Genomic DNA, 25,318 nt, shown 5'->3' with positions numbered 1-25,318 from the left:
TACATGAATCCTCCTCAGATCCCACCCTTCAAGCCCATTCTCCCATCAAGTTGTTTTTTTTTATAGAGAACAACCTTTGCGTGGGAAAGGCGTACGCACGTTTCCAGCCCTGTTTTGTGCGTACCCACGTTTTATAAATGAGACCCCAGGACTGAGAAACATTGGTCTAGAAGTATTACATTTATTTTAATTTCATTTTAATCTAAACAAGCCACCAATTTATTTTATGACCAATATGAATGTAATTCTCAGAAGTTAGGTGCATGATTCTCACTTGAGGTGGCGTTTACAAATAATGTTAGATCTCTTGCCATTTATAACTGGACACAGTGCCGTCACACAAACAAACACGCAAACAGACAAACAAAATGCCAGATAATGCACAAACACTCTCATAAATGCAGATGCTCTCTATGGATGAGTGAATTATTTAGTTGTATATAAAAAAACTGCTATCGACTGATTATCTGTGTTCTGAATTATTCATTTGTGAAGATGCTGGTGGGACGGGTTGTATGTTTGTTTGTGTGTGTGTGTGTGTGTGTGTGTGTGTGTGTGTGTGTGTGTGTGTGTGTGTGTGTGTGTGTGTGTGTGTGTGTGTGTGTGTGTGTGTGTGTGTGTGTGTGTGTGTGTGTGTGTCTTGAATAAGTGAGTGATGAGGAGAGAAATGCAAAGAGGTAAAGACGGGAAGATGGGTAGAGGTCAAGTACAGGAAATGAAACCTTAGCAAGACCTACAGCAAAATGGTGACATTGCATCCTTTACATATAGACCAATATTAGACATGGACATTGGATACAGGAAAAGGATGTGGATATAAAATCTTGATTTCACCAGAAAAATAAGAAACGAGCAGAAAGGCTTGTTGCAGTTCATTTAAAATATAGAAATATGATTGCAATACCCAGATTTATTAAGTAAAATAAAATAACAACGACTAACAATTAAAAAATTTATTTTCCTTTTATTTTGTTTACACTTTATTTTAAAGGGGACATATCATGAAAAACTGACTTTTTTCATGTTTAAGTGCTATAATTGGACCCCCAGTGCTTTTATTATCCAAAACATTTTTTGGAAAAGATCAAGTTTTGGTAAACCGTAGGTAATTTAGATATCGCTCCCTATGTGACGTAAAAGGGGCTCTTATTATAATAATACCGCCCCTTAATCAAACCATGCCAGTGCCATTTATTTAGTGCGGAGAGAAAGACAGAGAAAGAGAAAATAATTGAAACACAAGTAAGTTTCAATATCAACAAACCACCATAATGGCGATCAGTGTTTGCATTCATCAGCTCATTTGCATTTTAAAGGACACAACCAAAAACGCCACCTATAAGGTGACAATTTGAAAATGCTATAAAAAATTATCTATTGAGGATTTTGAGCTAAACCTTCACAGATGAACTCTGGGGACACCAAAGATTTATTTGACATAAAAAGACATGTTTGCTTGTTTCTCTTGCAGGTTTTTCATTGAAGCATGAATTTGCATACATTTTGGCAATAGAAATAATGCATATACTGTAACCCCCAGTTTAAGTCTCTAGGTTTAATCCATTATTCATACTATGATTGTATTTATAGCACTGCGTGACTTAGTTTATTGCTTATGTGTACTTTATATTGTTTGTTTGGTATTATAGTGTACTTTATTTTGGATAATTTAGTAGTGCAAGATTCCTTTATATATTTATATGTAGTTCTAAACGTAAGTTCGGGAGGAGCCTAAACATGCAGGCCTGTCAATCATCATCATGGCCGTATATAAGGCAGCCTTCACGCCTCAGTCCAGCTGTAATTTTTTCGGCAATTTTTTCCTCCGCCTCATGTCCTCCTTCACTGCTCTCTTTCTTCCTCTGTGTAGTTTCTGTTGCAGGGGGTTAAACTTAGGCCTGGAGGCCCGGCTTCAGGTTCGCTCTCTCTGAAGGTTCAATGCTATGGTGCAGAGCTCCTTTTGAGGACAGCAAGGCAAGTTTGTTTACTATAAGTCATTAAGACCTGAATGCACAGGCGAACTATATCAAATTTTTTTTTTTGGAGCACCCTACCCCACCCCTGCCCTAAACCTTCTTTGCTTCTTTAACAGTGTTGACTGTGCATTTGTCAACACTGTTACTCTAACTTGGCAACAGAGTTACAGCCAGTAACAGAATTGACATATTGTTATGGCCTGTAACATCTTGTCAGTTTAAAATCACAGAGTACTACGGGTTTATGTAGTAAAACACATTGAGCCATATCACCCAACGCTGGCTGTCAACAGCTGTTTTCTCTTTACATGTTGACACTAAGCAGTCACTAATGTGGTCAATCTGATAAATAGACAGCACTCGCTAATATCCCAAATGATCGGATTCGTTCACATCCTTTCCCAGAATTAAAGCGTCGACTTCAGAGAGAATCTGTATTTACCGTTATTTCATGTTCATATAACCACGAAACCACAAAACCAAACCGTTATCCACATAATGCCTGTAGTGAAGTGATGTTTAAAAGCTTAGATCTCTCTGAGGAGCTTTGTAGAAACAAAGGGGAGGAGGATGTCCTTGTAAAAGTGACCTTCTCTTCAAATTTTTATGAAGTACACTGTCACTGTAAAATAGTCACTAGCCGTCACTGGGCTGGCACCCTTTCAGAAAGTACATGTTTGGAACTAAAGTAGGTGCATATTGGTAGCAAATGTATATACACTGCAATAACTGATTTTCAAGAAAAAAATTCTTAGTTTTTTTGTTTTGTTTTCAGTAAAAAAATCTAAAAATTCTTCAATTAAAATGCTTTATCTAAATGAGCAAAACAACCCAAGAAAATAAGTCCAAAAATATCAAATTTAAGTGATTTTGGTGCATAAAACAAGCAAAAAAATCTGCCAATGGGGTAAGCAAATTTTTCTTGATTTTGTCTTGAATTTGAGAAAAAAGTTCAAGATTTTTTGCTTGTTTTATGCACAAATTCACTTAAATTTGATATTTTTGGTCTAAAAACTAGATTTATTTTCTTAGGTTGTTTTGCTCATCAAGACAAAGCATCTTAATTTAAGAATTTTTAGATATTTTAACTAAAATCAAGACAAATATACTAAGAATTTTTTTTCTTGAAAATCACTTTTTGCAGTATATCTGTACACACTGCAAAAAATAGCTTTCTTACTTAGTATTTTTGTCTTGTTTTCAGTAGAAAAATTCTTAAATCAAGATTTTTTTTTAATTAAGTGTTTAAGAAAAAAGTTAACTTATTTCAAGATTTTTTTCTCACCCTTTTTTTTCTCACCCTCACACTTTTAAGCACAAATTTACTGAGCCCCTAAGGTGACATTGGAGTAAAAAAAATCTAACGTTTAGTTTCATGTGCTCACGCAAAACCTTCATGTGCAGAATTTTTTTTACATTTAGTTTTGCGTGCTTGCGTGAAACTATCGTGTGCTCGCGTGAAACTAAACTTTAAAAAAAATTCTGCACATGAAGGTTTCCCGTGAGCACATGAAAGAATGTCCCTTAGGGGCTCTGTACAAATTCACTTAAATTTTATTTATTTTTTTTGTCTAAATACTAGACTTATTTTCTTAGGTAATTTTGCTCATCAAGAACACTCATCTTGATTTAAGAGTTTTTAGATATTTTTACTGAAATAAGACAAAAATACTAAGTACACTGAAAAAAAATGATTCATTCAATTTACTCAATTTTTATAAGGTAAGTGGTTGCAATTAATTTATTTAAGCTACATTTAAACAAAAGTTTTTTGTTTTGTTTTGCTTTTCTAATTTTTTTTTGTTTAAATGTAGCTTAAATAAATTGATTGCAACCACTGACCTTAAAAAAATTAAGTAAATTGAATGAATAATTTTTTTTCAGTGTAAGAAAGTCATTTTTGCCGTGTATCTACTGTAAGTGGTACATATCACTGTAAAAAATTCAGCACTCTTGTCAAATCAACAATTTTTGTGTTACTTTCACTTAACTTATAAACTTAATTTGTTATGTCAGCTTAGCACAAGTCAAAATTTAAAAAATTAGGTTAAATTAGGTTAAACTAGGTTAAAATTAGGTTAGACTGTCACGAGTGTCACAAATTGCTGCATTAGCATCATCTACCCCAGATATGGGTACAACTCGAGTAGCCAATATTGGTATTCTACCACCCCCTGTACGGCTTGAAAATAGATTTGAAGCACTAATGAGTTTGGGTGAAGAATCCCCAAATGTTAATGGACACAGATCACGTCAGCCAGTAGCTTACAGAGCTAACAGACGCTCAACATCATATAGGCAGCGGCGCTCCGCTCAGACAGCAGCCGAGCCAAACACGCTGATAGTGGGTGACAATATTATCAGAAACTTTGAAAGCAAGGCTACCCGTACATACTGTTTTCCTCGGGCAACGGTTTCTGATGTTAACAAAGAACTTTGCAACATTCTGATGAAACATAAGTCTGTCAGTCGGATTGTCATACATGTGGGAAAGAATGATATTCGAAAAGAGCAGTCTGAGCTCCTTAAGGGGGATTTCAATGAACTTTTTGAAACACTTACAAGACTGAAAGTTCAATTTTTCATCAGTGGACCTCTTCCAGCCCGAGGAACAAATATGTTTTCTCGTCTACTAAGCTTAAATTCATGGCTGCAAAAAACCTGCACCATGAGAGGACTGAATTTCATTGACAATTTCAATATCTTCTGGAGTCAAAGGCAACTTTTTAACATAGATGGTATCCACCCAAACAAACTAGGTGCTAGGTTGCTTAAAGACAATATCTTTTTCTCCATGCATCATCCATCAGCTGAGTGTGCCAGTCCACTACTGAACAGCGGAAATGACCACAGGATTTTACACCAGCATCTGGATGGACATTCAGATGACAAGGATAAAACTCAGCAGTCACAACTACTGTTCACAGACACAGCTCAGGCTGAGCCCTGCCCACAGACCTCGCTACAGCTGGATTGTGAATCAACACCCAAGGACGTTTCTGTTGATAATGACCAGAGGAATGATAACACTCCCTCCCAGCCTTCAGGAACACCTGAATCACAGCTGATGTCGTCACACTCTCTCTCCCTCTCTCCAACATCACCACTTCTGGGCTTTTCAGAGAAAATGGAAAAACTGGTATCTGCTGGAACAAAGCTCTCCCACTCTATTGCTGCGAGTCCCCAAATATCAACCAAGAAACGGCGGGCTCCTCAACCACCAAAGCCTTCGGGCCCAGCCCGCCCTCCCCCTCCATCTCAGAGAGCACTCCGACCTCTGCCTCAACGTCAGGGATCACACCAGCCCTCATCTGCAAACAGCACTGGTAACTGATGTGTGTTGGGTTCCCGCTACGTCAGCAGTAACAATCAAAAATATTTTAAGAACAAGCGGGCGCCCGATGTCCCTTTAGCTTTCCCTATCTCTGTCCTGACATGTGATTGAAAGATGAAGGCCGTCTCCAGCCGCACAGCAATTCTATCTAATCTACTGCCTATTATACGTCATTCTGAGATTGATACAGTTCCAAAACCAGTTACTGTTAAGTTAGCACTTCTGAACATCCGTTCACTAAAGAACAAATCATTTTTAGTTAATGATCTTATCACCACTAACAACCTGGACTTTATGTTTCTAAATGAAACTTGGTTAGATGACAGCTGCAGCGCTACAGTCCTCAATGAATCAGCCCCACCCAACTTTACCTTTATAAATGTCTGTAGAGCTGTTAGAAGAGGTGGAGGAATAGCTGCTTTATTCAAAGATGCCTTTCAATGCAAGCAAGTGTTACTTGGTGATTACCAGTCTTTTGAATATTTGTGTATTGCTCTAAAAGGTACACCACGCATTCTGTTTACAATTATTTATAGACCTCCCAAATACACCTCAGCATTTGTTGATGAATTCACAGAACTTTTATCAACAATTTCCTCTGAATTTGATTATTTTGTTATTGCTGGAGATTTCAATATTCATATAGACAATTCAGAAAACAATACTGCGATTGAACTGTTAAATGTTTTAAACACTTTTGATCTGACCCAGCACGTGCAAGGTCCTACACACAATCGGGGACACACTCTTGATCTGCTCATTAGCAAGGGTCTAAACATTTCATCCACTGTAATCAAGGATGAAGCGCTATCTGACCATTTCTGTGTTTACTTTGATTTATTGATCTGTCCTGCCACTGATGCTAGATCTGTCTATATCAAAAAAAGGTTCATAAATGAGAACACCAGTGAGGTATTTATGAATGCTATGTCAATGTTGCCAAACATATCCGCAGACTCTGTTGATGTTCTCCTTAAAAACTTTAACATAAAAGTTAAAGATGCTATTGATGGTATTGCTCCAGTTAAGGTCAGGGTGATCACTGGCAGACGTAGAGCACCCTGGAGAAACACAACAGCAGTACTGCACATGAAAAGAACTTGCAGAAAAGCTGAACGTATGTGGCGGAAAACAAAACTTGAAGTACATTATAGCATCTATAAGGACAGTCTTCGTGCTTTCAATGTAGAACTAGGCACAGCTAGACAGACCTTCTTCTCCAATATTATAAACAACAACATAAACCACACTCGCACTCTTTTTGCTACTGTAGAGAGACTAACAAACCCCCCAAATCAAGTTCCTAGTGAAATGCTCTCTGACAACAAATGCAATGAGTTTGCTAAGTTTTTCTCTGAGAAGATCAGTAATATCAGAATGGCAATCAATACGACCTCAAATTGTACTGTGGTCAGTCAGATATCATTGCAACAACCTCAGAAATTAGCCATTCTCTCAGAATTTGACATAATTGATATAAAAACCTTGGAAGAAACAGTACAACATCTTAAAGCATCAACTTGCAGCCTTGACACTCTCCCCACATCTTTTCTCAAAAAGGTACTTAACTGCTTAGAAACTGACCTCTTAAAAATAGTAAACACCTCTCTGATCACAGGCACTTTTCCAGAGTCATTAAAAACAGCAGTTGTTAAGCCTCTCCTAAAAAAGAGTAACCTAGACAAAACCATACTTAGCAACTACAGACCTATCTCAAATCTTCCATTTATAAGCAAGATCATTGAAAAGGTTGTTTTCAATCAGCTGAACAAATTCTTAAACTCAAATGGCTATCTGGACAACTTTCAATCTGGTTTCCGTCAGCATCACAGCACAGAGACAGTGCTCATAAAGATAATAAATGATATTCGCTTAAACTCTGATTCAGGTAAAATATCAGTGCTGGTGCTACTAGATCTTAGTGCTGCCTTTGACACAGTAGATCACATCATACTCTTACATAGACTGGAAAACTGGGTAGGGCTCTCTGGTATGGTTCTCAAATGGTTTAAAACATACCTACAAGGAAGAGGTTACTATGTGAACATAGGTAACCATAAATCTGAGTGGACATCCATGACATGTGGAGTCCCACAGGGTTCAATTCTTGCACCGCTTCTGTTTAATTTGTATATGCTCCCACTTGGTCAAATAATGAAAAAGAACCAAATTGCTTACCACAGCTATGCAGATGACACCCAGATATACTTAGCCCTGTCACCCAATGACTACAGCCCCATTGACTCTCTATGTAAATGCATTGATGAAATTAACTGTTGGATGCGTCAAAACTTCCTCCAGTTAAACAAAGACAAAACCGAAGTCATTGTATTTGGAAATAAAGATGAAACTCTCAAAGTTAACACATACCTTGACTCTAGGGGTCTAAAGACACAAAATAAAGTCAGAAATCTTGGTGTAATTTTAGAGTCTGACCTTAATTTCAGTAGTCACGTGAAAGCGATAAGCAAATCAGCTTACTACCATCTCAGAAATATTGCCAGAATTAGATGTTTTGTCTCAAGACAGGACTTAGAGAAACTTGTTCATGCTTTCATCACCAGCAGGGTGGATTACTGCAATGGACTCCTTACGGGGATCCCCAAAAAGAACATTAGACAGCTGCAGCTCATACAGAACGCTGCTGCCAGAATTCTGACCAGAACCAAAAAATCTGAGCACATTACTCCAGTCCTCAGGTCCTTACACTGGCCTGTTACATTTAGAATAGATTTTAAAGTATTGTTACTCGTTTATAAATCACTTCATGGTTTAGGACCCAAATACATGACAGATATGCTAACTGAATATAAACCTAACAGATTACTCAGATCATTAGGATCCGGTCAGTTAGAAATACCAAGGGTTCACTCAAAACAAGGTGCGTCAGCATTTAGCTTTTATGCCACCTCTAGCTGGAATCAGCTTCCAGAAGAGATCAGATGTGCTTCAACAGTAAACACTTTTAAATCTAGATTAAAAACACATCTGTTTAACTCTGCATTTACTGAATGAGCACTGTGCTGCTTCACACTGACTGCACCTTTAACTCAAGTCACTTTTACTCCTGTTTTATTCTTTTTAACATTTTAAACTGTTTTTATTAAAATCACATTTATTTTCTTAAATTGTTATTTTAAATTCTCATGTATCTTTGTCTTTATTGTGATCTTATCGTGTAAATCTTATTTTTACTTTTTCTTTTTCTTTTTTATATATTGTTTTCTCATTTCTGTGTAAAGCACTTTGAATGACCTCTGTGTATGAAATGTGCTATACAAATAAACTTGCCTTGCCTTGCCTTGCCTTAAACTAACTTGCAAAACCAAGTTGTTTTACCTTCATGCTGCATTTTTTCGTGTCCACAATATTAGGACCTTATTAAGGGTACTGCGCCAGTGACTGCATGCTTGGGGCTATTTTCACAAATGTTTTTGACAGTTTAGGCTACTTTTTTCTTTTTTCCATGCAATAGACCTCATACTCAATAATCTTGTATTTTGCTTGATGAAATGTTGCAATTGACGGTACCCACTGACTTTCATAGTATTGTTTTTTCCTACTATGGAAGTCAATAGTTACCATCAATCACTGTGTCATTACCATCATTTATCAAAATGTCTTCTTAAGTGTTCAGATGAAAGAAACTCTTACAAGTTTGGAACAACATAAAGGTGAATAAATGATGACACAATTTTCATTTTTGGGTGAACTATCCCTTTAAACCGTCACATTTAAAGTGTTCATTTTTGGCTAGTTTATTGTTTCTAGAAAGGAGAAAAAAATCACATTCTGGTAACAATTATAAATCTTTTAAAATAATGAAATCAGAAGACCAACGCTTTATTTCGGTTGCGTTGTGGTTTTATGCGCACTCATGCACGCACCGTCCTTAGAGAATTTTTCTGCATGCTTTGAAAAAAATGATTGCTCTGAGTGCCATGGATGTGTTTTTAAAAGCATTTAGCCCTCTGGCAATTAGTTAGGTCTTAATGTACAATGTCAAAACAAGCTATCGATCCACTGATTGATCAATCCTCTATCCATTTTCCCATCTGCCGACGTCAGTGAAACAAGAGGGGGAGCTGGAAGCAGTTCTTTAGTTTTTATTTTCCCCTAGTCGCTCTCTGTCTACACTGTACCCTGTTCTGCCTCTCCATTAGGTTTCCTCTATAGCAAAACATGGATTGGTCTTTATCATTTTACATATGAAGTTAATATTCAGTCAGGCAGCCGATAACATATAAACAATAAGAGCTGTCAATAAAGCATTGTCGTGCCTGTAAAGGTCAATATATTCGGCCCATGTCGTCTAACCACCCTGTTTGGACCTTTATTGACCAACCTATAAACACACGCACATAACTCGCTGTCAGTTACACACGCCCACCAATTCCAGATAATAAGCCACATGAACACAGATGATGAAGTAAGACATTACACTTTTATTACATACAATGTAGGACGACTGACTGGTCCTTATTTAGAGATAAAGAAATCATATAGACGATGTTTGATTGTTCTTTTGTAGATGAGTGACCTTTCCCAGCTGTCAGTATACGTGAAAATATATTAAGACAATCAAAAGTCTCTCTTAAGATGTCTCTTATAAAGGTTGGGTTCAATTCTGCAGTATCCTGCAGTTTTATAGACATCCGAAGAGGATGTGTACATTTAAAAGAGCTTAACTATGCAGTCACAATCTGTTGTCCTGTCACAGGATGCTTGTGGGTTTTTGTGAAAGATAAAGCTAACCCAAACCACCGGTCCATTCAGATTTGTATAACTGAGATAACTGTTAACCCCTGAATACTGTCAAGAACATGACCTCATCATATTTCACCACAAAAACGACAATAAAATATATTTTGATTAGAGAAAATAAGCACTGTTTTAGGATTATAAGGATTTTTTGTATTGTAAGATTACTTTCATGACAAACAGGCACAATTTCACTCCAAAGTTTTACTATGTACAAAAAAAATGACATACACTGCCAGAAAGTGTACATTTGCACCTTAAAGGTGCAGTGTCTGTGGATTTTAGCGGCATCTAGCAGTGAGATTGTGAATTGCAACCAACAGCTCAGTCCACCGTTCACCGAAACGCATAGAGAAGCTACGGTAGCTGCCACAGGACAAACATGTTGTTGTTTAAGACAAAATACAGTAGTGCCAAAACGCAGTTTGTCCGTTTAGGGCTAACGTAAAGACATGGCGGCATAAAAAGGCGACTTCCATGTAAGGGGAATGTAGATAAAAGGGTCTCATTCTTAGATAATAAACACATAACAGTTCCTTATGTAAGGTCTTTATACACCACTGATAATATAGTTATGAAGATTATATTGCATTTCTGTCAAGAGATCCTTATAAATGTTACACACTGCACCTTTAAAGAGGTGATGTATACATATCTGTATCTAAATGTAGGATAGTTTTAAAGGGTACTGCCCGCTCACCACTGCCAAAACATCCTGTATAAACATTCAGGTGCTTAACTGTTATAATGTGGAAGAAAAGTGCTTCATTGTTTCATGCGTGTCATGAAACATTACAATACAAATATATCATAATGAGAGTCTTAGAATGTGAGTTCAAATAGTTTATTTAAATGTATTTGATCTTGGGGTGAATTATGCAGATCATAATTGTTTTATGTTTCGAGATAAACCAATTAACCCAAAACATAAAAGCGTATCAGTACTGTACATCCAATACTCCAGACAAAAACTACATTCACTCTTAACCAAATATAAAAATAACAAGTATTAACAAAATGATTAATAATTGTACAATAAAATAATTTACAGGCGAAAGTCAAACACATGAAGTACAAAATAAAATCTTAAATATAAAGAGGATTTCTCTATTTTCAATCCAATACAATTTTCCAATTTGTGAACTTTAGCTTGTCTACGAAACGAATAGCTTCGGAGATTTTGTTCACTCGATTCATTGTGGCATTAAGTACAGTGTGCAAAGTCTCACGTGAGAGTTAAGATTGACATTGCAATGATAAATAAATACATATGCAAACAAAAAAAAGTTTGGATAAAGCCTCTATATTAACAAAAAAGAAAAGTTACACATGTCCTGTTCTCCTCTTCTCTTTCTGCCCCTCCTCTCGTCCGACAATGTATATACTGTACGAGTCTTTAGGGAGTTGGTGCTAATAGTAGACATTTGTCCTGTTATGAAATATATATTACACCTCAGCAGTTGTGTGACCCGAAGCTTGAGTACTACATTAGGAGCTTCAGCAGTAAACCATGGTGAATGAGAAAGACAGAAAGAGGTTTTAATTTAGCCCTCACTCGAATCGGGCACTCTGCCTAATTAAGGTCCTGTAGTAAATGCACACTGACAGTACTGAGGTATGGCCTTGTCTCAAATGACTCCATGTAGTCCTCTATATTGGTGCATGTAGTGTTCAGTACAGACCTGAATACATGTTAGCGGGTCACACTGCCATTTCTAATTTGCTTGAGAGTAAAAACATCCTGTCAGAAGGTTTCAACCAATCTTGTCCAGCTACGAATATAATAGAAATACATCGCAGGTTGTCACTGGTTATCATCATTACTTTTTACATATAGATGGACACTGACAGACAAAGGTTTGGACACATTTACACTTAAAAATAAAGGTGCTTGAATGGTTTTTCACAGCAATGCCATAGAAGAACCATTTTCGGTTCCTCAAAGAACCTTTTAGTCAAAGGTTCTCAGAAAAAAACATTAGGTACATACATTTTTATAATCAGAAGAAACCTTTCTTATGCTAAAGGTTCTTTATGAAAGCATTTAGCCAGAAATGGTTCTTGTACGGCCTTGTGAAGCACTTTTTACTTTAGTGTTTAACATTCTTAGCTGTCCTAAATTTTAAGTTTAATCAAATCGACTGTGTATTTTTTATTTTAAATTTCGACTACACTGTAAACAATTCTTTGCTGCCTTAAATTTTCAGATTTACAAGTCATTTCAACTTTATTTATCTTGACTACACTGTAAAAAATACTTTGCTGCCTTAACATTTTTTGTCAAATCAAGATGATATAACTTATAAAATATAGGTGAGAAAAGTCAACTTAATTTTATAAGTTATAACAACTCACCTGTAGTTATAACAACAAGCAATAATTACCTTATACAATAAATAATAGTAAGTTGAAATGACTTAAACATTTTTGTTGAATCAACTCAGATTTACAAGGCAGCAAAGTATTTTTTACAGTGTAGAGATGAGTTGCTACAACTTATAAAATAAGTTATAACAACTCATCTCTAGTCAACATAAATAATAGAAAGTTAAAATTAATCTGAGTTGATTAAAAAAATTATTTAAGGCAGTAAATAATTTTTTACAGTGTAGTCTAACTTATCAGAGCAATTTTAACTTAGCTATAGCAGTTTATTTAAACAACTTTAAATTAATCTAATTAGTTAAAATGACTTGCACAGCCAATGAGATTAAACTTAAAATTTCACTGTAAAAAGTTGGTTCAAGTAAGTAACATGATTGCCTTAAAATTTTTAGTGAATTCAACTTAAAAATATTAGTTGACACAGCAACGTTTTTGAGTTAACTAATATTTTTAAGTTGAATTAACTAAAAATAAAAAAATTAAAAATTAAAAAACGACTTTTTTAAGTTGAACAAACAAATCTTTTTAACAGTGTTAGGGAGCTACACTGTTGCACTTATTTTCTTTTAAGTTTAATTCACTTGAATTTACAATTCCTTTTTTAACTTTCTTGACTAGTGAGAAGTTGTTATAAATTATACAAATAAAGTTGAATTAGCTTAAGTTATTTCAACTTATTTTTTATATTTATAGCAACTCCATAATTCAAGAAAGCTGAAATTAATTGTAATTTAAAATTCATTTAACTTAAAAATTAAAGTGCAACAAGGAATTTTTACAGTGTTCTTAAAAAAGTTTGATCCAAAAACATATGCTTAAATATACAGTATAACATAAGTTTGCAAAGAAATATAAATTATGTCAACATATATTTTACAAGCAATACGAGAATTAAGGTGTTGTTAAGTGAAAGCTAAGTATCCAGAATGGGTATTCCCAGAAAAAAAATCCCAGGATGCACCTGTGCAGAATATATAAGGTCATTTAGAATACTTTTTTAGAAGACTTAACATTACTAAGATCATTATCATAATCCTATTTGTGTTTTTTGATAGCTTTGATGTCTAAAATGTGAAGAAAAAAAACAAGAATGAGTTTAAGTCCAAACCTTTGCTACTACATGTAGTGATGCACCGATGTATCGGCCGCCGATATGTATCGGACGATTTTTGATGAATTTGAAACCATCGTCAATAGCACGAGAAAGCCTGATACCGATTGTTTATGAATTAACTGCGTGAAGGCAATAAGTTGCATGTCTGTCGCATAATCCAGCATTTTAAAAATAATTATTTAAATGATTAAATACTTCCCAAAACAAAATCAAATCTGTACAAATTATAGTTTGTCAGACGTGCGAGGGGGAAAAATTGTAAATCACATTAGAGATTACTCATTCACGTGAGCCATTCGGTTAGAGTAAGAGTATTTTGGGAAAATGTCTGGGATCTGGGTTTTTCCAAAATCTCAGAAAAAGACCAAAAATCGCCAAAATTTGATCTTACTTTGTGCCTCTCTTATTATGTTGGTCAGTTGAATGTGATATAGATCCAATCCATGTTCAGTAAAAAATAATTTGATGCAGAAATAAACTAGCTAATATGCCAACTGTATAGTATTGCACTGTACACAAGTGTTTAATATCGGTATCAGCCAATAGTTGTCTGTTTAAATCGGTATGCCACCCACCCCCCAAAAAATCATATCGGTGCATCCCTAACTACATGAAATATGATGTTACATAATGATACATGAAGTACAGTAGCTGTGTGCTGACAGAAGTCCAGCGGGCAGAAAAAAGCTGTTTGTTTCTTCTCTCATTTTCTCCCTGAAGTCCTGAAACAATGAACCCAGCAGCAAAAGTCCTTCTGCAGTTGTGATGAATAAAATGAACAAGTATGCAGTGAGTTCACTTGGTCCTGAAGTTGAGAAAGGTCAACCGTTTGTAATTTTAAAAGCCGCGGTGAGTGCACGTCTTTTCTATTCCGTCAGAATATGTGATTTTTAGTCATAATGTAAACGGACAAGATCCTCTGGCTGATCGATCGAGACATTTACATCAAAAAGAGAAAAACGAAGGAGGTTTTAAAGCGGGAGGAGAGAGGAATGATGGGATGGGTAGAAGAAGAGGGCAAGGTATCCATGTGCAGTCACACATGCTCTTTCATCCTAGGATGTCCAGGTACACCGGTGAAGCCTTCGCCAGGTTTAGGAGAAGGTTGTGAATCTCTTTGATGTTGAGTCGGGTGTGTGGCTCTCTCTGCCAGCATCCTAGCATCAAGTCGTACACCTCCTTAGGACAGGTCCGGGGACGCTGCAGTACACGCCCTTGGGTGATACATTCGATCACCTATAAAGAGCGAGGTGAACGGCACAATGGTTAATATGACACTGAATGTCCATTTTTACAAGTTTGAGAATAAGCGGGTGTGTAAATGTTTGTATACCTCATTATTTGAAAGCTGGTACCAGGGCTGTTTCCCATAGGTAAAGATCTCCCACAACACCACTCCCAGACTCCAGACATCACTCTCTGTGGTAAACTTCCTGTACATGATACTCTCCGGTGGCATCCAACGAATTGGCAGCATGGTGTGACCCCCAACCTAAATAAGAGACAGAAATGAAATGACTCAGAGTCGTAGCCTAGGTATGGTCTGACATTGAGCCATGGTGGTGGCGAGTTGATGGCTAGAAGGGATACAGCTATGGCAAAATCTTAAATCTCACAGAGTGAACGCTGTTTTTATCCTAACCCTACCCCCAAACCTTACCCTAAACCCTAAGATTTAGGCCATAGCTGTATCCCCAAAACCATTTTTATTTTAAAGTGGGGGGCATGTCCCACGTGTCCCCCCCTGCATATTCTACGTACATGTTGTTATTTTGTCTTTAACATCAAAAATGAAATAAAAAACACCGTTTAAGACATTACAAGAGAAATTGGCAGCTTATTAAGCATGTAAGTCCATATAAACGTATATAAAAGTTTATCTAAAATTGAAATGACTCAGAGTCAAATAAAAGTTTCTTTGCAACAGTAGTGCAATGGAAATGCTAATGGAAGCGATCCATACAGACTTTTAGAGCATGAATAGTCAATAATATTTCCAGTTCAGGAGCTGATACAGTGCCGTAAGTCCACCCTCTCTGGATTTGGATGCTGTAAGCTCGGGGAGTTGGTCTGGCCTAAAGCTCAACCCCAAAACCAATCATTTCATTTATTAGCTCTCTCCATAATGCGCTGCCTCTGAAATATTAATTATGAGATTGCGGTCCAGTATGCGGATTAGTCTGCGATTAATTGGTTTAACATACTGGACTCATCAAATATTAAGGTCAAAAGCTTTTAGGCTTTTTCAGTGGTCCCACAGTGGAGATACAGACTGGAAGCGTCACTTCCAAAGTGGTCAACTACACAAGCGCTATTAAAACCTCACTCCACCGTAATCTAACACACACAAACAAACAAACGCACACACAGATGGATAACATCTCACTTTGGAGAGGACTTTGAGCTTAATACTTTGAGATGTTTTAGTCACAAACAGTAGCATTACACACCAACTAATGCTGAAAAAGTGAAAAAGCCCAATAGGACCCCTTTAAGTGTACTTTAGTATAGTATTTGTTCATAACATACTGTATACAGTACTGAATAAAATGTCAATATATTTACGTTTAGGAAAATATGAAGAGTTTGGTTCCAGATCGAGATTGATGTCAAAACATGTTTGGGTCAATATAAAGTGCTATATAAAGTCACTATAAAACGCCTTTGAGACTGCACATTCTGAGATTTTCCATTAAACTTCATATGTTTGTATTAAGACGACCTTAGGCTGTTAGAAACGCATATTGGTCAAGCTCCAGATCCACTTTATTAAAAATTAACTGCAAGCAAACACCATCCAAAAAATATGTCCACCCTGTCATGCAAATTCAATGTAAATTTTCATGACAGGGTGGACATTTTTATCTAAAGTTAGCATTTAATGAACACATGATGTAGCTGCAGTTGCCTACGTGGTTCACCGTTGAAGCTGACTGTGCACTGTTTAAAATACATATTTAGATTTTCTGCAAAGTTTTATGTTAATTCATATTTCACAATGACAGGGTGGACATTTTAAGCTTGACAACATTTAACTTCAAACACAATTTGATGAAAATAAGGAAAAATAAGTGTAGATACATACTGCGTGTGCATTATATTTTAACCTCCACTAAATAAAGACCAAATTGGGGATGGGATGTTGCTGACTACATCAGTTGGTTTCTTAAATGGGCGTTTAACCCAAAATGACAGGGTGGACAGCAATTTCAGGGATTTTGTGTGCAAAATGCTTCATATTATTATGAAAATTGAATATAAATTATAAAAATGATTTGTTTTATCAAATTACTTGTGGAGGACAATAAGAAAAATCTAAAAGTTTTTGATTTATATGTCATTTATTCACTTTTACACTCACTAAAAGTTAGCTGAGTAGTGTCTGGAACATGCCAAAATCGCATACATCCAATCAAAGAAAATGGTATAAAATGAGAAATACATATTTTAAGACACTTATCTTGTACTTGTATGCCTGTAAATGTTTGGCCATTTATAATAAAACCCTTAGAATTTCATTATTTTGGATTATATTCATGATGAAAGGATCAGAAGGCACTTAATTGTGATCTTGAAGCGTTTATTATTATAATATTATGTTTTTATGGTGCTACTTAGCTGTATTTTTTTGTTATGAAGGCTTTAATCAAAACAAACCAACTGCAGTTTGATTGATATTAATAATATTACCAAAAAACTTGATTTTTGAGTTATCTCGTTTTGGAACCAAACTAACATTGTGAATTAATTGTATTGACCTGTGTTTAATTTTTTAAGGATTTAAAATCTGAAAGTTTGTGGAAAGTTATTATGCTCCCTTCTGAAAAATAAGTGTAGTTAGGTTTACTTTTAGGGCTCTATCTTACACCCGGCGCAATGCAGCGCAATGCGCGACGCAAGTGTCTTTCGCTAGTTTCCACCCTAATTTTCACGTTTAGCGCCGCGTTGTTTAAATAGCAAATGCATTTGCGCCCCCTTTTGCGCCCATGGGCGTTCTGGTCTGAAAACGAGGTGTGTTCAGGCGCATTGTTGGCGCGTTACTATATTGAGGCAACTAAAATAGACTACGCCATTGACCAACAAAAACCTGCTCTAAAGTCTAAAGTCAATGGCGCAATGTGTTTTATGTTATTTAAAGAGCGCATTAGTAAAATGCGCCTATACACGGGAGGACAACGCGGGTTTGCTTATCACAAGGTACATGAATGCGCAGCAGCACAAAAATGCTTTTAAATATGAAAGATTAAAGGATTGAATATAAAAGATTATTATTGAGTCTCTTGGACATAAATGAGGACTAAATATGAGACGTTAGAAGACACAAAGAGCTGCTTCACCTGCAGCCTGGTAAGTAAATAAATGCTTTGCTTTAAACAAATGCGTCTGTTTTTAAATGTTTTTTTTTAATGCTACCTCACGGATTTATTGTATATGATTACTCTGTACCTCTGTATATGGTGAGATGAGAAACATTTTTAAGTAATGCTTAAAAAAACTCTTTGCTAAAAAACCGCTGTCCAAAGTGCTGAAACGTGAGGAGAGCCGTTTGTAAATTCTTTATCTCCTGTTTGTTACAAATAAAGTATTTTTAGAGTACAAACCTTATCTTACATACTTGTAAATTATTTTTTGATGATATTGGATAGCCATACATTTAAAGCAATTACAAGCCTGCTTTTTACTTCCATGACTAAAAGAAAACGGGTTTTAAAGGTTTTAATAAAAAAATAACAATTTCAATACAAGTGAAAAACAACACAATTATTTAACATTAATCTTAAACTGGGGATCTTCTTCCTCCGCTTAGTTTTTCAGTTTACAAAGTCCGTCATCTAAATAGGGATTAGACATAGCGCCAGAGCAACTTGCTTTTAAAGGGGATGAGAGCTGTGACTCTCATTGGTTTACTGCACCTTACGCCCAAAATACTCCCATTACAATAGGACCTACCCTTTTCGACCATGCGCTCGGCGCAAAAACCATTTTTCCCGTCGTTAAATTAGTAAAAGTGGATTCGGACACGCCCATTTAGACGTTGCGCTGTGCGCTTTAGACAATGCGCTTAGATCGTTAAAATAGGGCCCTTAGTGTTCATTAAAGTACACTTTTTAAAAAGTTAATAAAAATATACATTTAAAATTTATTTGAAATGAATTGGTTTTGAGTCCGCTTAAACCAACTTTTGTTTATTTGAAAAGTTGGAAAAAATTACTGTAGAAGTACACTGAATACACTTCAAATTGTGTGCACTTAGAAAAATACACTTCTAACCCTATAATATACTCAGTGCCTCACTCCTCAAGTTACTACTTTTTAGTCTAGCTGCAAATGTGTTAAAGTATACAAAAAAGTAATTTTGCGTATTAATTTTTCACTGTTGATAATTTACTTTATTTGCTTCTTCAGTATATTTAGAAGCACATATTAACCATATTCCATATAAAAAATAGGTTATAAAGAAAGTACATAAGATGCATTAAGTGCCACTTAAAGATAACCTCCACTGTCATAAAAATCCAGATAATTTACTCCCCCATGTCATCCAAAATGTTGATGTCTTTCTTTTTCAGTCAAGAAGAAATTAAATTTCTTCAGGAATACGTTTCAGGATTTTCCCATTCCAGGACCTTAGCTATTCCCATTTTCAATGCAGTTTAAAATTGCAGTGTCAACACTGATTCAAATGGCTCTAAACGATCCCAACTGAGGCATAAGGGTCTTATCTAGGGAAACGATTGTCATTTTCGCAAAAAAAAATATATATATTTATGTACTTTTAAACCACAGCTTCTCGTCTTGCACTGGCCGTGTGACATGTCAGCATGACCTTACGCATCACGTAATCATGTCGGACGGTCACGCATGGCGTATGTGAAAGAGGAGCATTCAGACGTTGTCGTATGTAGAAATGATAATAATTAATGTCTTTGTGTCAGTTTATTGTTTAAAATTGTCCGCAAGTATGCATTTCACATTTGTAAAACTTGACCTTTCGACGTTATTATGTAATACGTAAGGTCGCGCTGGCGCCTCACACAGCTAGTGCAAGACGAGAAACTTCATTGAAACTGTAAACTGTTCAGACCAACTAAAGTCCACTATATGAAGAAAAATCCTAGAATGTTTTCCTCAAAAAACTGAACAAAGATAGACATAAGCATCTTAAATGACATGTGGGTGAGTAAATTATCAGGATTTTTATGAAAGTGGAGTATTCCTTTAATATTCAGTTTAAAAGACTAAAATGATTGGGGTACTGACAAATGAAAAAATGAATGAATTAAAAGGCTTTTTTAGATTTGTCAATTATGTTCATCAAGTCTCCAAATATGAGTTATAATCAACTTATGTTATATTTTATATAAAGTTTTGTGGTTGCACAACATGCTTTCACAATATATCTCCGCCCATCAGCCTCCTCTGACCATCTGTTTCTATGGTAACTGATGTTCTATAGGCCTAATCAATGATGTACTCATAGCACACACAAACACACAGACAAATCCACTGACCCGCATTTAAATCTCAAAAGAGAGACTCATCAAATGATGATAATATTCATCTTCTTTTCTTGTATCTAATGCATCCTTTAACACACATTTCAATGGAGAATGATATAATGACACACACTGCACTCAAAACATACACAAAAATGTCTCTCTTTAAATGTTCTCTGCATTTTGATCCTACAGTGTAAGGTTTGGTTGCTAGCCCGCGCCATAACATTTCGTTATCTCTCTTTTGTTTTTACTGTTTCCCTAACCTAGGCCTCTCTGTGTTTGTCTTAATCTCTCTTTCTCTCTCCGTAGGCTTACATTGCTGAATGTTGAGGTGAATACTAATAAGAGATCTTTAATGACTTTTTCAGTTTCTGACGGATGACGTAAGCGCTCCCTTCTTTTTCTTTGCTGTTGCCATAGTAACCCCTCTTTCCTGTTCCCACGCCACCTTCCTCCCTGACTCCAAATCTGAGAGAGACTTACTGACAGGAGAGAATCAGGACACACACGCACACACAAACAGAAATTCTGCTGACATCATGAAGGCGAAAAGGCAGTAGGGTCGAGGTATTTGAATAGTTGATATTCAGTAATATAGGCTATATGTAGCACTGAACATGAGAAGCATATTGATTTTATATATATACTTGGATTTGAATACTTAAAGTGTCCTTGTGAAGCAAGCATTCATTTCCAGCTACTGGAACTAATGTAAGTTAATGCAATTTTGATCAGTTTAAGGACTAGTGAATTTGTGATGAGGGATGCACCAATGTCAAAAGTTTTGTCGACGATGATAGCTGATATGTAAGGGATAATGTAAAGGCAGCAGGTTGTTATCAAATAAGTAAGGCCCGGGAGTGTGATCAGTCTTGTATGACACTGAAGGGCTTATTTCGCGATTACAACCAGTTGCCTGTACATTATCCCGTTTATTACACGGCTATTTACCTCATAAGTAAATTAAGTAACATTAATTGATTTTAAATATTTGATTTGCTTAATTGTAACAAATACAGACCTTTGCGAGGAAAACACGTTTATTTATAATTAGATCTATAATTAGATCGGATGGGGACCCATAGGTACCATAGATACCTTCGCATTGGGCCCCCAATTTGCTAAATCCTCAACTGTGGGTAACATACTTATGCCGCAATAGTTAGCCTGTCTGGAACCAAGCTGATTTAAACCACATCACTGTGTGACACTTGCATTACATGTGAACGGCCCCTACGCTAATAGGATTTTGTTTCTCTCTCCCTGTCTTGTCCTTGACCCCGAGGACAATGAGGCAAACAGACCCATTTCGAGTAAATGTGAAGGTCGGCAGACCTCTGATTTACTGGCTGTCCTTCAACGTGATGCCCAGCTGATGTATGTATGTATGTATATATCTCCCAAGGGTTTTTCCCTCCTAGGACTTTTTTCCCCGGCAAAAAAGTCCGGGTTTTTTTCTCCCAGGGGGTTTTTCAACCTGAGGAGGAAGCCTTCTTTGACTTAACTTAGCACCCTCTTCTATACGTTACATTAGTAATACGCTCGCTTATAATGTTGATTCATAGCCACAGTAAATGTATCTGCTTATGCTATTGTGCATTATGTTATGCTATCTGTCGATTTTCTGTGCTTTTCACTGCTTTTATTAATGTAAAGCTGCTTTGAAACAATTACCAATTGCGAAAAGCGCTATATAAATAAAATACAATTGATTTGAATTATTTTCAGTTTTAAGATAAGCCAAGACATTCAAATGCCATGAACACGCTTATTTGGTTCAATCATTTGTAAATATAATGTCATATATGATATTAAAAGATATATTTGTATTTAATTTTGTGTAATTTTAAACTGTACCTGTCAAAATGATTTGCAGCATCTGGGTTACCGTGTGTTATTAGTTTTGAGCGGTTGTTTTCTGGAAATAACAAATTTGCAAATGTCGCCAATCAGAATAAAGCATACCAACGAGCCGTGTAATAATTATTTTTAAATGACCAATAACTGAACTCAATGTTAAATCTACAATGTATTTTTAGACTCAAATTTGTATTGTGTTAAAGTGAAATTAGCCATCAAATAATACAAAAGTTGCAAACTGTACAGATCATAAAATTGAAATAAATAAATAAAAATACAAAATTGGAAAATAAGCAATAATAATATCTTCATTTGATATTGGCCAAATGAGAATAATGTTGACAAAAATGAATGTTTTAATATGAATGTAAACCAATATACTCTAAGAAAGTATATAGATGCGGCCACAATGCATAATGCAATTTTTAACATTTAAAGGTGCCAAAAAATGCATTAAAATAATCTGTTAAATTGTTCTTTTATATCTACATAAAGGGTATGTGGCATAATAAAAGGCAAAATTATACAGAAACGTTTTTACACGTCCATATACAACCCCAGTATTTCACTTTAGAATTAAATGCTCTATTATTATCTTATTTGGAAGAGTCATGAATAATGATGTTGCGCTCTGCTCTGAGGCTCATTTCAGTAGCTCACATTAGGAAATACACCGCTATCAGACGAAAATACAGATTTTGAGTACATCTCGACTGTAACATCACAGTTTGTGTTATGTTGATATTGTTTTTTTTCCAGCAGTCTCTTCCATGCACAAGGTTTACATAAGAAGGGAAAAACAATCGCATTTGAGGCTGACAATATATCATTACCATCTACACAACTCTTATTACTCATCTATGCCTAGATAAATACAGTTTTTTATTCTACGCCACCTTCAAAGATAAAAGCACAAACACACACAAAAAATAAAGGTTGACTTTCTGGTGGTCAACTAGTACATGTTTCTAAGGTTATTTTCTCTAGTTAGAGGTTATTTTGCTAGGACACCTGTGTAAACTTGAGAGACACTGACTGACATCCAAAAGTAGGTGCGAACATGACACAAAGTAAAGAAACATTTGTTTGCAGATGCCACTTGCGTTGATATTTTTTATATTTTGACGCTGAAGCATTGACATCCTTATTGAATGTGGTTCAAGAAGTGTCCAAATACTTTTAGGGCCAATGTGTAGCTGCGTCTCTGGGTCAAAAACTAAATAAAGAAAATCTTACCCGATAGTAATCTGTGCTGTAAACATCTCGGGACATTCCAAAGTCTCCAATCTTCACCAGGAGGTTTTCTCCGACAAGGCAGTTTCGCGTGGCCAAGTCTCTGTGAACAAAGTGTTGGGAGGCCAGATACACCATGCCTGCAGCGATCTGCTGTGCAATATGAAGCATCTGGGACTGAGTGAGCTCTGCCTGCTGCTGGATCTCTCCATCAGCCATCAAAACAGCATCAGGACCATGAGCCCTGCAGGAGAACAGAAGAACACGAGTTTCACTAACCGCAAATATACAGTCTAAAAGAAATAAATGGCATGACAATCATCACTTAATTATTATTTTTATAAACCTTTAAATGAAAATGAGCTACTGCTCAGCAGAAAAGGGAATCTCTGATTGGTTGATTTTCATTAGTATTGGTCTTACAAGGACAAAGAACTCACAGAAAGTAACTACAGTATGCGCTATTGGATTTCGATGCACTCAAGGATGCATCCAAGCGGTACTGTACCTGAGGAACTTGTTGAGATCGCCGTGTTTCATATACTCAAATACCATAATAAGAGGGTCGCTCTCCACACACACACCATAGAAAGTGACAATGTGTTCGTGCTGAAGATTAGTCAACAGCTCGGCCTCGCGATGAAAGTCCTTCCTGGCATTCTCACTGGCCTCTTTTAAAGTCTATAAACATATGCAGCAAATACAAATACCACAAAAATGTTTATTTCAATTTAATAGCAAGTTACAGCATTGCTATTTCGTCTCATTTACAAACATAGTACCTTCACGGCCACTAAAATTTTGTCCTGTTCTGTCGACAGATTGTAGCATTCAGCCAGGAAGACTTTCCCAAACGCTCCTTCTCCAAGTTCCCTCTTCAGCACGATGTTGTGTCTCTTAATGTGTTGAACAACTGATGGAAACACAACAAGATGGCAGACAGGACAAGACATTAGTTCTGAAAGCAAAATGTAGTTATTTAATTTGATAAAATATGTCATAAAACACAGAAGGAGCAGAGCACGTGCAACTTTGTGAATGACAGACGTCACTATTCTGCAGAAATCTGTTAAGCTGTTCTGCATACAGATTGTGTGAGGTCCTGCTTATGGCAAACTTTATTAAGATCCAGTAATGAAAGAACTTTTTGAAAGCAAGCTTTAATGAAAGAAAGGATTTCTGTTTGGGATTAGTTGGAAGCAGGAGGAGTTTAAGATTAGCTGGCTTGTCAGCATTACAGCGATAAAAGACACCATTCAACTGGCAAGAGGAGCGGATCTGATAAATGAAGTCACCCTGACAGATGTTTAGTGCTTTGATAATGTTAAATTGAGCAATTTCAGATGAGTGGAAAAACCTCTGAAGTCTGATGGGTAAAGATAGGTAAGTTGTTGTTTTTGTGGAAACTCTTTATTTTTTGTGGGATGCATTAAAGGTGCTTGATGTCATAGAAGAACCATTTTTTCGTTTAAAGGCGGGGTGCGTGATTAAAAAAAAACACTTTGGAAAAGGGAGTCGGGCCGACTACCAAAACACACTTGAAGCCAATCAGCAGTAAGGGGCGTGTCTACTAACCGACATTGTTGTTGAGTATGTGTGGGGCGGGTCTATCAAAAGAAGGTCCAGATTCTACTGGGGTAGGGGCGTGTTTGTTTAGGTCATTTCAAATGTCAACATTGCTTTCAGAGATCATTTTCTTAAAAAAAATCTGATAATTTACTCACCCCATGTCATCCAAAATGTTGATGTCTTTTTTGTTCAGTCAAGAAGAAATTATGAAAACATTGCAGGATTATTCTAAATTTAAATGGACCTTAATGGACCCCAACACTTTACAGTTGCAATGCAGTTTTAAATGGCAGTTTCAAAGGACTCATAGTCATAAGGGTCTTATCTAGTAAAACCATCGTCATTTTTGGCAAGAAAAATATCAAATATACACTTTTAAAACACAAATTCTCATCTTGCACTAGCCGTGTGATACGTCTACTGCCAAAGTGTTTACAAGTGTGGAGAAAGAGGACCGTTCCTATGTTGTTGTATGTGGAATGATACTCATTAATGTCTTTGTGTCAGTTTATTGTTTACAATGACCTTTCGACGTGATGTTTATTTTTCTTGTCAAAAATGAATGGTTTTGCCAGATAAGACCATT

General features: G+C 36.1%; 1 protein-coding gene across 2 annotated transcripts in view; it reads right to left on the bottom strand.

The window, feature by feature from the left end:
• Positions 1-11,479: 11,479 nt before the first annotated feature.
• ntrk2a (neurotrophic tyrosine kinase, receptor, type 2a) overlaps positions 11,480-25,318 on the bottom strand; it is a 52,743-nt gene continuing 38,904 nt past the window's right edge. For both annotated transcript variants that reach the window (XM_065247718.2, XM_065247719.2), the window contains 5 exons: positions 23,946-24,076; positions 23,672-23,844; positions 23,167-23,407; positions 14,904-15,062; positions 11,480-14,806 (listed from right to left, as the gene is read on the bottom strand). In XM_065247718.2, the coding sequence (XP_065103790.1) occupies positions 14,621-14,806; positions 14,904-15,062; positions 23,167-23,407; positions 23,672-23,844; positions 23,946-24,076 (890 nt within the window). In that variant the 3' untranslated portion in view covers positions 11,480-14,620. The remainder of the gene's footprint in view (positions 14,807-14,903; positions 15,063-23,166; positions 23,408-23,671; positions 23,845-23,945; positions 24,077-25,318) is intronic.

The sequence above is a fragment of the Paramisgurnus dabryanus genome, chromosome 11 (genome assembly GCF_030506205.2).
Source record: "Paramisgurnus dabryanus chromosome 11, PD_genome_1.1, whole genome shotgun sequence".
Classification (NCBI taxonomy): Eukaryota; Metazoa; Chordata; class Actinopteri; order Cypriniformes; family Cobitidae; genus Paramisgurnus; species Paramisgurnus dabryanus.
Note: the sequence above shows the minus strand (reverse complement) of the source record. Positions and strands in the feature narration are given on the sequence as shown.